The sequence below is a fragment of the Solea senegalensis genome, linkage group LG11, assembly GCF_019176455.1.
Source record: "Solea senegalensis isolate Sse05_10M linkage group LG11, IFAPA_SoseM_1, whole genome shotgun sequence".
NCBI lineage: Eukaryota > Metazoa > Chordata > Actinopteri > Pleuronectiformes > Soleidae > Solea > Solea senegalensis.
Genome location: NC_058031.1, coordinates 9,598,133 through 9,610,813, shown reverse-complemented (window position 1 = coordinate 9,610,813; position 12,681 = coordinate 9,598,133). Strand labels below are relative to the sequence as shown.

The following is a 12,681-nucleotide window of genomic DNA, read 5'->3' as shown; positions in this document are numbered from 1 at the left end:
CAACACGGAGACTGTACATATCAGAATATCGTCTGTCTTTTGACCATTTTTGTCGATTTACCTCGCAATTCTGTGATTTTTTAAACCCATTTTTCTGTAATGACACTGCAAACATGACCCACGTCAAAAACAAGGTGGAGTGATTGCATTTTCCAGTCGACTGACCCCTTTAAACGCAGCCATACATCAGTTAAACTCACATTATTCGACATTACACTAGACAGTGAACGTAACACCAGTCCCGAGATGAACGGGAACGGCGACGTGCTTCCACTCGGCTGTTCCCATTGGTCGCCGTATCTTCACATGTACTATGCCGGGTCACGTTTATGAGGCATGGAGATGCGGAAGTTCATTCACACGGCAACAAGTGACAGCAACCGAGAGGCAATCAAAGTATGAAAAGCATTGGGCAGTTTTAGCTTATGTTATCTTTACAGAAAGAAGATTTTAGAAAAAAATCGACTTTTCACTCACAGTTTTCGAAATATAGGGTGAATAAGATTATGTTCACCTCAAAGTATTATATTTTTTCACGTTTTATTCATGTTTTGAATTAAAAATTACATTGTAGGGCGAATTACATACTGTGTTACATACCACTGAAAAACAAACTTAAAAAAAAAAAAGGAAAAAACAGTCCAACTTGTTGGGAAAAGGCAGCGTGAGCCTAAAATTCATCAGGATATTGCAATATATGTCATGATATTTCACACAAATTCCAAATAAAAGTGTTTGTTTTGATATGGATCAATATATAGTAAACACATATTTATGATGCAAAATTAATCTATTAATTAAAAAAACACCCAGTTTGGTTATTAGGTTAATTGGACACTCATAATGGGACCATAGGTGTGAATTTTAGACAAAATGGTTGTTTGTCTCTATTTGTTTGCCGTGGGATGGACTGGTGGCCTGTCCAGGATGTACCCCACCGTTCACCCTTTGTCAGCTGGGATTGGCTCCAGCCCCCCTGCTAGCCTCATGTGGAGGATAAAGCCATACACAATGATGTCATCATATCCTGTCAAAGTATTTATATCTATATACATTTTTGGCAAGTGACTCCCTGTAAACAGATTGCTGAAGATCCAGTTGAAGAGCCCCATAAAGAGTCTTGCTGCATTTGCCATTCTTATCTCAGCGTCACTTGTTCATGTAATGCCAACCCCTATGAATAATCATCAGACTTTTTGTCATATTTAATGTGTTTTGTTCCTCATTCACAAAAAACGTGAGCAGATGCTAATCCTTATCATAAATAAATACACAAGCAAATAAAAGGCAAATCGAAATGTTTGTTGAAGCAGAATAAAATAGACAACAGCATGTGCTCCACTGCCTCATTTCACTTCCATTAGGAAGAAGATAAGCATTAACTTGTGCGGCCTTCATCAAAGTACATTCAGAGCGACCCAGATACTGAGTTTTCTGTCAGACATCGTCATCATTTAGTTCACTCATAAAAATCTAACGTGGTGTGTGATGCAGTTTTTTTTGTTTACTTGCGTTACTCAAGTGTGTGTGGGTGGGGGGTTGAGCAAACCCTGAAGGTGCTGCTGGAGAGGCTGACGTCTTGCCTCAAGGACCTGTGAGATTACTTCTGCCAAAACAGCAAATTCTTTCGTCAGACTGCGCTGGGTAGAATATACAAGGTATTATTTTATGACGAAGCGTTGTAATTTACGTCTGTGATGAACGTTTTAGTACCCCTGCAGTGTACCATTCTTTTTTTCTCTTTTTTTAATAAATAATAAAAACTGGTGTTTCAGTTAGGGTGGATTACACATTTTTTGAGAACTGCAACATGGGATATTATTATGACACAAGAGCTTGGCTTTCTAGCTTACAGTGAAAGACAGCCTTGAAATAAAGGGGGGTCCTCAGTCAGTCAGCCCCTGCACAGTTGGGAGGCCTCCTACGCTGCTACTTTCAAACGTCACGGATGGTAAGAATCAAGGCTGGGAATAGAGACAGACTCATCATCATGCCAGGCCACACTGTCATCAGCCATTCTGTTGGAAAACATTATGGTCTAAACACATGGTGAAGGTCATTCGGCCACATGAAATTTCAAGTGTTTCCTGTCTATGCTAATGCTTCCCTGACAAAATGAGACACATTTGTTTCATGAATATGGATGTTTAACATTTAAACCACCGCTAGTTCCCCAAATGGCTGCAAGATGGAGCCGAGTGAACTTTGGTGAACACGTCATCTGCCATATAAGGTAGTTTAGAAAGTAGATCAGAGTAGTAGTAGATCTAAAATGCCTTGATTGTTCAATGCCTATCCTATCATACCATCCTTTTTCTACCACTTTATCCTCCACAGGACGTTCGCGGGGGGTGCTGTGCCACTCTCTCTCTCTGCTACGGTCAATTTAGAGTGTCCACTTTAAATGCCTATCCCAGTTTGTTATATTATAAAAACTTAGAAATTAAAAAATTATTCAGGCAAATAATTGGGAAACGGCTCATGTTTTCAAGTCCAAAGTGAGAATACATCACCGTTTGTAACAGACTGACAAGGCTCATCGTTTTCAGGAGGGCCCATTCTTCTCATAGGTGTCCTGCCATGCTGCATGCATGTGTTCTTTGGGGTTCTCTGTGTCCCAAAACCAATTGCACTACCTAAGAGAAAGTATTCATCTATGGGCCACTTGTGGAGGACATAGTTGTTTTGTTTTGTTTTGTACCTGAAACAAGACGTATAAATTTGTCAGGTAAGAATTCATTGAGTGTTTGTTTTAAGATCAACACCGAACAGAAGGTTCCCAAACTGAGATGTTCTGGAATGATCTGCCCAGAACAGTCACACACTTATTGTGTGGTAACTTAAAAATAGAGTAACAGAAGCTCCAGGCAGCAAAGTTATAGTCATTTTTTTCAGGGGTAGTGCATGTGGATGGCTGAGTCACAGCCAAATTGGACACTTGCCTTCCTCCAACACAAAAATAGAAACCTACACATTGTGCAAAGAGACAGAAAACCCATGCTGATATACAAAATGGATCTACTGACTCATCTTCAAACTGCTTTGTTACATTTGTTCAACAAATAAATCTCATTATTTCTTGTTATTTTGTTGTTTCTTCATCAGTCTCTGATGACTGGACACACTGTGTCATCTTATGTTTGTGGGACATTTTGCTGTTCTGGTCTATGTTGAGAACATCACAGCCTTGCAGTATTTGCTCAACAGGTTGATTAATGACGGCACTATAATGTAACTGCACAATAATAGTACAGCATCATGCACCAAATAATATGCATTTCATTCCATTCAAGTAATTATTTTGTATTGCTTAATATCAGGGGTAATAAGTTCTGACTTTCTCTGCTCTGCTGTCAAATGTGCATGATGACAAATCAGACATGTGTTTTGCATGTGTGATTTCTACACGGCACATGCGTATCCATGTGTCTATGATGCACACAGACAAACAGCTCCCGCACACCATTTGCCTTACTGGGATACACAGCAGATGCACACAAACACACCCCTGAATGAAAGCACAGGGACACCATGTGCCTGACTGTGTCGTTCCTTGGCCTTGGCGGCTGCACTGATCACGCTCCACACCTCGTTCTCACACTGAGGCCTTCCCTTAAACAACCAAACGCACACCTTCCCCTGCTCCTTCTGCTCCTAATGCCTCTTTCTCCTCCTCGTCCTCAGTGTCTACTTCACTGTCACTCAAATGTTAACAGTTTGCTGAGAATATATTTGCTGAGGGCCTTGTCTACTTTCTCCAGAGATTACCTGTCAATAAGACAGTAGCACAAGGTTTACTCTCACTGGGTATGCAGGTTAGGTGGTAAAATAGATCTCTATTCTGGGAGAAAAGCGAATAAAAATATCAATACATTTGTATCACTGAGAGGTGTAATGCACTAAATGCACTGTGTACTAAATGTTGTTGCATATACCTGTGCTCTGTCATTGCTTTCCCTCGCGATGCCTCAGCATGTGAGATGTTTCAGCTGAAAAAAAGTATAGCAACAGCTCAAAGTCAAAAACTGTTGTCAGGAAATGTGATATATGAGGCACATGAGCAAAATTGTTTCCTTGGACACAACTCACCGGGAATTTACTTTACCACAGTATGTCTTTGTTTTTCATTGATCCTGATCATTTGTTCAGGATTCCATTCTTAACTCACTGTACTTTCTTTACATGTAAGCTCCTCCCTTGTTGTGCCAAATAAAATATTTCCTAGACATACATAACTCAAAGAATTCTGTCCTTTGTGGCTAGCAGCATTCTGATGTACATGTTTTACTCGGTGGAAGTGTAACCATGCATTATAAAAAGTTAATTGACATCAGCCACACCTTCATGCTGTGCTGACTTTGGTTATCTCTTGCTTTTCATTGTTAAAACACAATAATACACACGTTTACAGTATATTATGGTTGATGTCAGTCACACTGTACACCACATATTACAAAATTGGCCCCAAGAAATACTATTATAGCCCTTTCCCCTTGTACACATTTGAGCACACCACAAATACAATCATCTTACAAAATTTGAAATGAACTTGAACAAACAAGAAAGTTAGTAAGCTAAATTAGCAGATTATTGTTTTGCACAAGAGTCAGATGCCACGGCAGCTCCAGAATATCATTTGATCACCTCCTGGTGGCTGGCTGCAGTATAGGTCAAACAGTCAGCACCTAATGTCAAATTAATATTTGACATTTGCTTTGAAGGCTTATCACAATGATGTATGTTCAAGTGAGAAGTTTGGATGTGTGATTTGATGGGATCAATATGGGGTGAAACACCAGTGCAAGATTGTTTTTGTGTAGTGGAAGGGAAGGAACTGGAGATGTACTGTTTATTTTTTTATTACTGCCATTGATTAAAGCCAAAATTATCAGAAAGATATTAGCCCATGGGTCGTTTTTTTTTTTTGCCCCATGTTCCATCTGTTAACATGGAAGCAGTGGTGCTTACATTGCAGTCAGCCAACAGAAGGTTCCTTAAGGGACCATTGTGTTTTAAATTATGATAAAATGTGCATCAATTCATTGTGAGAACACCATTAAAGCTTCAGATCATCACAGCTCTACTGAATTATTAAAGCACTGTCTCATCTTGTATAATGTCCTGGCTGTGCAGTATTTTCCAGTGTGTCTAAACAATTCTATTTCTATTTCTCTTGCTGCGCTGAAATCAACAAGAATGAATGACACATAAGTACATTTGTATTCATTAACAGAGTACTCCAATATTCATTAGTACATTATGACTTGATGTCTTCTGTTGTGGGACATCAAGTTGTAATACCTGTGTAGACTGCCAGGGATCACAATTATAAAGTAAAACGCTGCAATGCAAATATCCTGACTAACTACAGGTTCATGCATAATCAGTCCCCCACTTGATAAAAGTTGATTAATGATCCCCTATGTGATGCACCACAACTTCCGCTGGCACTGATGGCACAAATTTGTCCAAAACGGATGTAAATAAATCTCAGTGAGCTAAATGGTCACTCCTCCTCTTCCTCTCTCTGACCTACTTCATTCTGGAATAATTATCCTACCTCCTCCACCACGTCATACCCTCTTCTGTTTCATTCCACCTCCTCATCCTCATTGTTAATTTCTCTCTCTCGCTCTCGAACACACATGCTGAGACATGTGGTGTTGTTAACCATCTCCAGTTTTAGTGGTCTGCCAACTGGGCCACTGTTACTGGCTACTGAACAAATTACAATCCTCCCACACTGAAGTTGACTCATCTTTGTGTCCCTCCATGATGAAATACTAACGTTGCAGTATGACTCATGTGTCTATAACTACAGTATTATTCATCTTTACATACTCACTCAAGCGTTTAGTGTTCAGTTACAATGCCTGTTCAGTACGCATTTCAATCAGGTTGTCTGAATAATAAGTAATACATACTAATATTAATAATAATAATGATAATGGTAATAATAATAATAACTGAATAAATAAATACATGTCCACTAAATGGTTATGTACATTTTAATTTATTTACTATCTTTGTTATGGTTGTCAGTGGCTGGTACACAAATTTTGCCAACTATGTTTGCTTCAAAAATGTTTTTTAAAATCTGCAACCAAACGTTCTTTCTGTGTTATGTCTTACATCTAGTGGTCACATTATGAACTGCAACATCAGCAAGCGGTTTGGAATCACAGTTTATAGAAAACCTTTAATTTACCATTTAATTAGATTAAGTGTAAACGGAAAATGACCAATGAAGACTATTTTCAAAATGTGTTGGACCCTCATTTTTTAAAAAATGTTTAAACAAGTGTTCACAAAACCATCGTCTTTAGTGTGAATGCATGACTAACAGTGGGAGTAGTTAGTATCTCCAGTTACTCCAAGTAATCAACTAGTTTCACCCATGAAATCTTTAACCCATGTTAAATGAATGAGATGGACCCCATCCCAACTTTATCTACCACTGATCTAAACATGGGTTGCCAGGGCGACCATGGTGGGTAGTTTCAGCTACCTTTGATCTGTGCAATGCACACTCCATGCATCAAAGGCAAACTAGGGTAGATACTTCCAGAAATGCAAATCTTACTTAATTATATCAGAAACTTTCGAAAGTAAATGGGTAACTAATTGAGTGAAGTCACAATTACAAATGAGACTGAAAGGTATTGTGTCTGCTGGTTATGCAAATATTTAGCATACTATTAGCAACTTTACAAAGTCAACCACATTTTCAACAGTTTTTAGAGTTGAAGAATGAAGAATTCTGCTTAAAAAAAGATATATTTGTTGTTCATTTCAGTATAACTGATGAACAAAATGTCTACATTCATGTGAAACCATAATTTAACAAATACCAATGCAGCAACACTTTACATTACAGTCCAGTAACAACACGGTGATAGTATAATGGTATTTATGTAATAGGGAAGTAATATTATGGTAATTCCATCTTATTTCTAATTCAGTTTCCATTTTGGTCACAACAATGGTAATTGTGTGGTTCTACAGAAATGTGTATTGCAGTAATAGCATGTTATTTTTAAAGTAGTATCCAGTTTTAGCCTGGCAAGGAGAATGACCACAGGTGAAGTGTAATGCCTTCACAGCAATATGTTTATGAATTAAAATTGATAATAACCATATTATAATATTGACATTAATACTTTTTGGATTGACCAAAAAATCTTTTCTACAGCTTTATCATCTCACTTTGAAATGCAGCATCCATCAGTGGGACTTTGCCTTCCTCTCCTCCTCTTCTTCCTGCTTATCCAGCCTCTGAGCTCAGTTGAGTTGGAGGACGCGGATGACGTGCAAGTGGAGGTTATTGTCCGCAGCTCCCCCTGCAGCGCCACCTGTGGGGTGGGGCTTACCACTCAGACCATGTGTTGTCTGAATGACAGTAAGAAAGACATGGAAGAAAGTGGGAGGAGAACAAACAGGACATCACAGGTATCACAGTGACATCACAATCATGTAAAACTAAATGTCTGATGAATGTCACAGGGACATACTGTAATGAAAATATTGTCGAAATGGCTAAATTGAAGGTGTCAAAGGTGTGCCGTGTCCGCAAGGTGAAGTGTTTGGAGTCTTGGCAGTGCGGCCTCAGGACGATGACTGTGACTTCAGGAGAGAAAGTGGAGCTTGACTGTCTAGGAGAAGTCATGGAGGCGATGGGGTATTTTTCCTGGCGGTAAGGGAGGAGGGCAGGCTTTCTTCTCATTCTCTTGACTGAAAACGAGACTAAAACATAAAATGTCTCCTGTTTAAAAAAAGAGTACGATTTTGCAGAGTTCAGCTCACGGTTAAGCTCTCACAGCTCTCATCAACACACTCAGTGAAATAGTTTATTAAGCAAAAAACCCTTCAGATGCATCATCATCTCAATTTCATTTTCATCATATTAAATCAGTAATTGCCAAGCAGTGAATCTCTTTAATCCAGTGGCCAGTGGTTTCTACTCCAACATTGCCTCAACATCATCAGTGTGTATCATTTCCAACAGTATTTGTAATAACTGTCCAAAGCCTTTGTTTTTGTAATTGCAATTATTAGATTCTCAGCATTGTTAAATGTGATCACCACAGTCTGGAGGAACAAAGTAGTGAAATGAATGTATTTTTTGGCTCATGGTTTAGGGTGCTGTGGCGTTACGCACATGGAATCATCACCTCCGATGACACTCTGTTTGCTCATTGGAAAGCGCCTCAGCTGGACAAAGTGATTCTGGACCCGGTCAGAGAGGAGGACGCAGGTAAACACACCTGTGCACGAACACATGAGACATTGTTCAATATGACAACTGAACATCCAAACACACAATGATTTTCCGACAAAGACTGGGTATAAAGGACATGTAAAGGGAATGCTGATGCAGCCTTTGCCTTGCTGTTACCATGGAGCTACATCACCTCAATAACAAACTATTAGTATTAAAGGTCAGCTGTGTAAAGGTTGGGTGAAATTATTTTAATTTGGCTGAAACCTAGGATTATACTTAATTTGTTGTCACCTCATTGTATGAATTGTTGTTGTTCATTACTCCAGAATGAGCCTTTTGTATTTATATATATATATATATATATATATATATATATTTTTAACATGTATCTGTTTCACTATTCTATAAAAATATAATACATATTAATATAAATACAAAGACACAAGTGGCACTGCCTTGTGTCATTTTCAGGTACTTACCGTTGTATGGTACAAGACGCTAAATATCGCCGGGTAAAGAGGGTCTACTGGGGCATCCGGGTTTTACCCACTGAGGTGCTCAATCTGGACTATGAAGGCACTCTCACCAAGTGGGAGTCAACTCCAAACGAGCAGAACCAGCAGAACCAGACTGTGTCTTACCGGCAGGACCAGTGGATGATCCTTTACATGGTACTGTTTATAATTATTATTACACATGTTAAAATAACACAGTACAGCATTTTCATCACACTCGCATATGTGTTCTTTTGTTGTTAATGCAAAAACATTGACCATTACTCATCAGCTGTGCGTTTGTCGTATCTGAACACACAGGTGCTGATCCCACCGAGCCTCGCGGGTGCTGTTGCGGGACTCATACTGGGCCTCTGCTGGGCAGTGAGGAGGCGACAGCAGGGGGGAGTAGTAGTGTAGCTGCTTTTACAGCTATTGCAGTTTAATTTGTGCCCCACATTGTGATGTGATATCTGTACAATGCTAAAGTCCAAAGTTTTCACTGGATTCAGATGACGTGACTAAATGTTGGTTTATATTAGCAAGATGTCTTGAATAATCCTGATCCTGAATAGTCCTGAAATAGACATTTTCACTGCAGATATTTAGCAACATTAAATAGTCGGACAAACACTGGTTTTACCGTATTCTTTCAGCTTCTCCTTTTAGGGGTTGCCAGAGTGGATCGTTTACCTCCATTTTGCCCTACCCTTGTTTCCTCTTCTGTTACACCAACTGTCCTCATCTACTTCTATCAACATATATGAACCTTCTCTGTTTCCCTAACTCAACTTACCTATAAGAAATTATTTACAATTTGTCTAGACCCTCACAGTGTTGGGATAATGTGTAATTAAACAAATTGAAATGTGTGAAAAAAGCTGTAGATGTGGTTCAATAGGTGTTTAAGGACAAACCAGAGCATGTTGAAAGATGATGCGATGAGTGAGTGTGTTAGTAATAATATTGGGCCAGCAGATGGCAGTGTTGCTTCAGATAAAGCTTTTGAAATACACTATGGGCTGGGTTGGGAGTCGATGAGGACCATTCGTGCTACACTGTGTACTGGGACTCAGCTGCCACAGTGGATCCAACCCAATTAAGTGTGAGAGGAAGAAATGGATCCTATTGGAATCAACGTGATGCTTCAAAGTGTTGATGCATAGACCTGCTGGATGGAAAAGAAACTTGGAGATACAGGTCCAGATCTTTAGCACTCATTTACACCATTTTGGGTTGAATGACTGAAGTATGATATGAACATCTGGAGTTATTACGTGTAAAGTTAATTTTATAGCTAATTAATGGTTGTCAGATATTCTGGTTTTCCCGGTCATATTTTTCAGATTGAATCTGTTACAACTAATAAACTGCCCAATCAAATATGTGGATCATCTGCTGTGGTGACTCCTAGGGAGATAGAAGCTTAAAGACAAAAAAGTAAAGTCTATACAAGCTCTAATTAAAACATGTTACACATAATATTGAGATGAGCTCACCCTGCAGCAGTGGTACTTCCTGCCTTTTGGTGCAGAGTAAATTCGTTAATATGCATCACATTTACATGAGCAACCTTTGCCTCCTCCCATCAAATAAAATTCACCTGGAGCCACAAAAACTATTTGTTAATGAATGAAATTAAACTACAAAAACATAATGTATTGCTGTTTTTATCTGCCATTTTGTGGACACCCATGTTTATCAGCAATGTCAGCCAGTTTAGTTTCATGATCATGTTGACCCACACCTGTGGACGGACTGTATAGACATAGGATGTGACACCTTTTTGTAGCTTTTATTTACCGATTGTCATTAGTTTGCTCTATGTTCTCGGATGTTTTTCCTCTTGCTTTGTAGCTGCTTTCACAACAATAACATTATGTCAACATCTTCAGAGTAGCAGCAGACAGAAGAGGTGGGAAAATGACAAAAGAGTGCAACATCTTTGCTGATGAGAATGTGTATTTGTGTGATTTCTGGGAGGAGCTGAGGCAAAGAAACAGGAATGAAATTACGATGATGTGCTCACTGATATTCATTCATTTCCTTGTGGGGGTTGTCCCACAAAGCCCCGAAACAATGTCATTTCCGTTTATGTGCTTATTTAGAACATCCATTTTGACAAATATAATTGTTTTACCAATGCTCACTGCGCAACCAATTTAATTACGGCAGTGTAATGTGTTTTATGGTAGCATCATAAAACACATTACACTGTTAAATATATGATTCCCTCTGCGTTATTGTCTCCAGAGGGAGTCTCTATTTAAAAAAGGAACAAAAACACTGGATGTTTAAGGTTTAGCTTGACTGGGGCACAACTGAAATGATAAGTATTATATGACTTATATATTTATTTGAACATACATCAACTTAGTATTTGTTGAACTATAATTGATTCATTCATCACTGCAGATGTAGTTACATGAAACTTGCTAAAATGATCAGTTTTTATTTTTTTAATTTGATGGGATAGAGTGTGGCTACAAGAGCATTTTCATTTTGAATGAAAAAGATTCATTCTTAAGATCAACCTTCCCTCTTTGATTCAACATCTTGGTTCAAGTTGTTTCAGAAACTTTCAGAAAGAATCTCAAGAGGGAACTCTTACAGACACTGGCTGCAACATCACTTACATATGCAACAACTCCATGATGAAAATACAGTTTTAGTCATTATTTGTTGAAGGTTATTGCCGACACTGTGATGGTGGCGTCAAATAAATCAATGTATGAATCTGACTGATTAGGAAAATGTAGCAGGTTCAAGGATGTCAGCTGTGAAGGAATTAATGTGGCCCCGGATGTGTTTGTGTTGACACTGCTACACGACTGTGTGTGATCAGAACTCAAATGTGTCCATAGTGCTGTCCAGATGGTCAGGATCTGACTCAGGATGGATTTTGATACCGTGTCTGAACAGGTACTGAATAGATTGTGGCGTCAGCACTACTCAAGCTACGGAAACAGAATTTTTATTTACAATTATATTTATATTTGTAAATATTCTGATTCATAAATATTCCACTTGTGTTCACACATTTGTCATATTAAAATATTTACAAAGCGTATACTCTGAATGGGCCACACGGTGGTGTAGTGGTTAGCACTCTTGCCTTGCAGCGAGAAGACCCGGGTTCGAGCCCCGGTTGGAACAAGGGCCTTTCTGCATGGAGTTTGCATGTTCTCCCCGTGTGTGCGTGGGTTCTCTCCGGGTTCTCCGGCTTCCTCCCACAGTCCAAAAACATGCAATGTGGGGATTAGGTAAATTGGACACTCTAAATTGACCGTAGGAGTGAGTGTGAGAGTGAATGGTTGTTTGTCTCTAGCTGTGTGTGGCCCTGCGATGGACTGGCGAACTGTCAAGGATATACCCCGCCTATCGCCCGATGTAGCTGAGATTGGCACAGCACCCCCTGCGACCCTCTGGTGGAGGATAAAGCGGTTAGATGATGATGACTGACTGACTGATACTCTGAATGTTAGTATTCATAAAAATGACAATAATAATTCAAAATGACTGACTTCCTGTTGAGTTGAGGTCATGGTCCCAATTTCCTTTTTTTGTTCGTCTTGGGCAATTACAAGTTCCCACAAAGTTTCGTGAAATACGGTGCAACTTAATCTTGGCTTGCACCATCCACGTTTTGCCTTAGGGCGCACTATAGAGCAAAGCAGAGGTCACATTGTCACATTTTTGCCAGACATGACCTCCATGCAAAGTTTCAGAGTTTTTATGCTACCCCCTCAAAAATGGTGAGAAAGCCACGGATATAATAATAATCTGATGGATAACATAACAATAGGTTCCTCGCATGAATTGGTGCCAGGCGCTGTTTGGGAAAAACAAAATAACACACACGCGCCTGAGGGTTCTGCACAGAATCTTAGCCCTATCGTTTTAAACGACCTTTGCAGGCGTTCTCCATCCTGGGACCTCCAGTCCATACTCAGATCTTTACAGGGT

At 39.3% G+C, this 12,681-nt stretch overlaps 1 protein-coding gene across 1 annotated transcript; it reads left to right on the top strand.

Annotated features, from left to right (window-relative positions):
- Window positions 1-336: 336 nt before the first annotated feature.
- Window positions 337-9,135, top strand: tmem81 (transmembrane protein 81). Its single transcript, XM_044037538.1, has 6 exons — window positions 337-396; window positions 7,273-7,449; window positions 7,548-7,693; window positions 8,139-8,254; window positions 8,693-8,892; window positions 9,037-9,135. Exons 1-6 carry the CDS (start codon window positions 337-339, stop codon window positions 9,133-9,135), a joined length of 798 nt encoding a protein of 265 aa, XP_043893473.1.
- The last annotated feature ends 3,546 nt before the right edge of the window (window positions 9,136-12,681 follow it).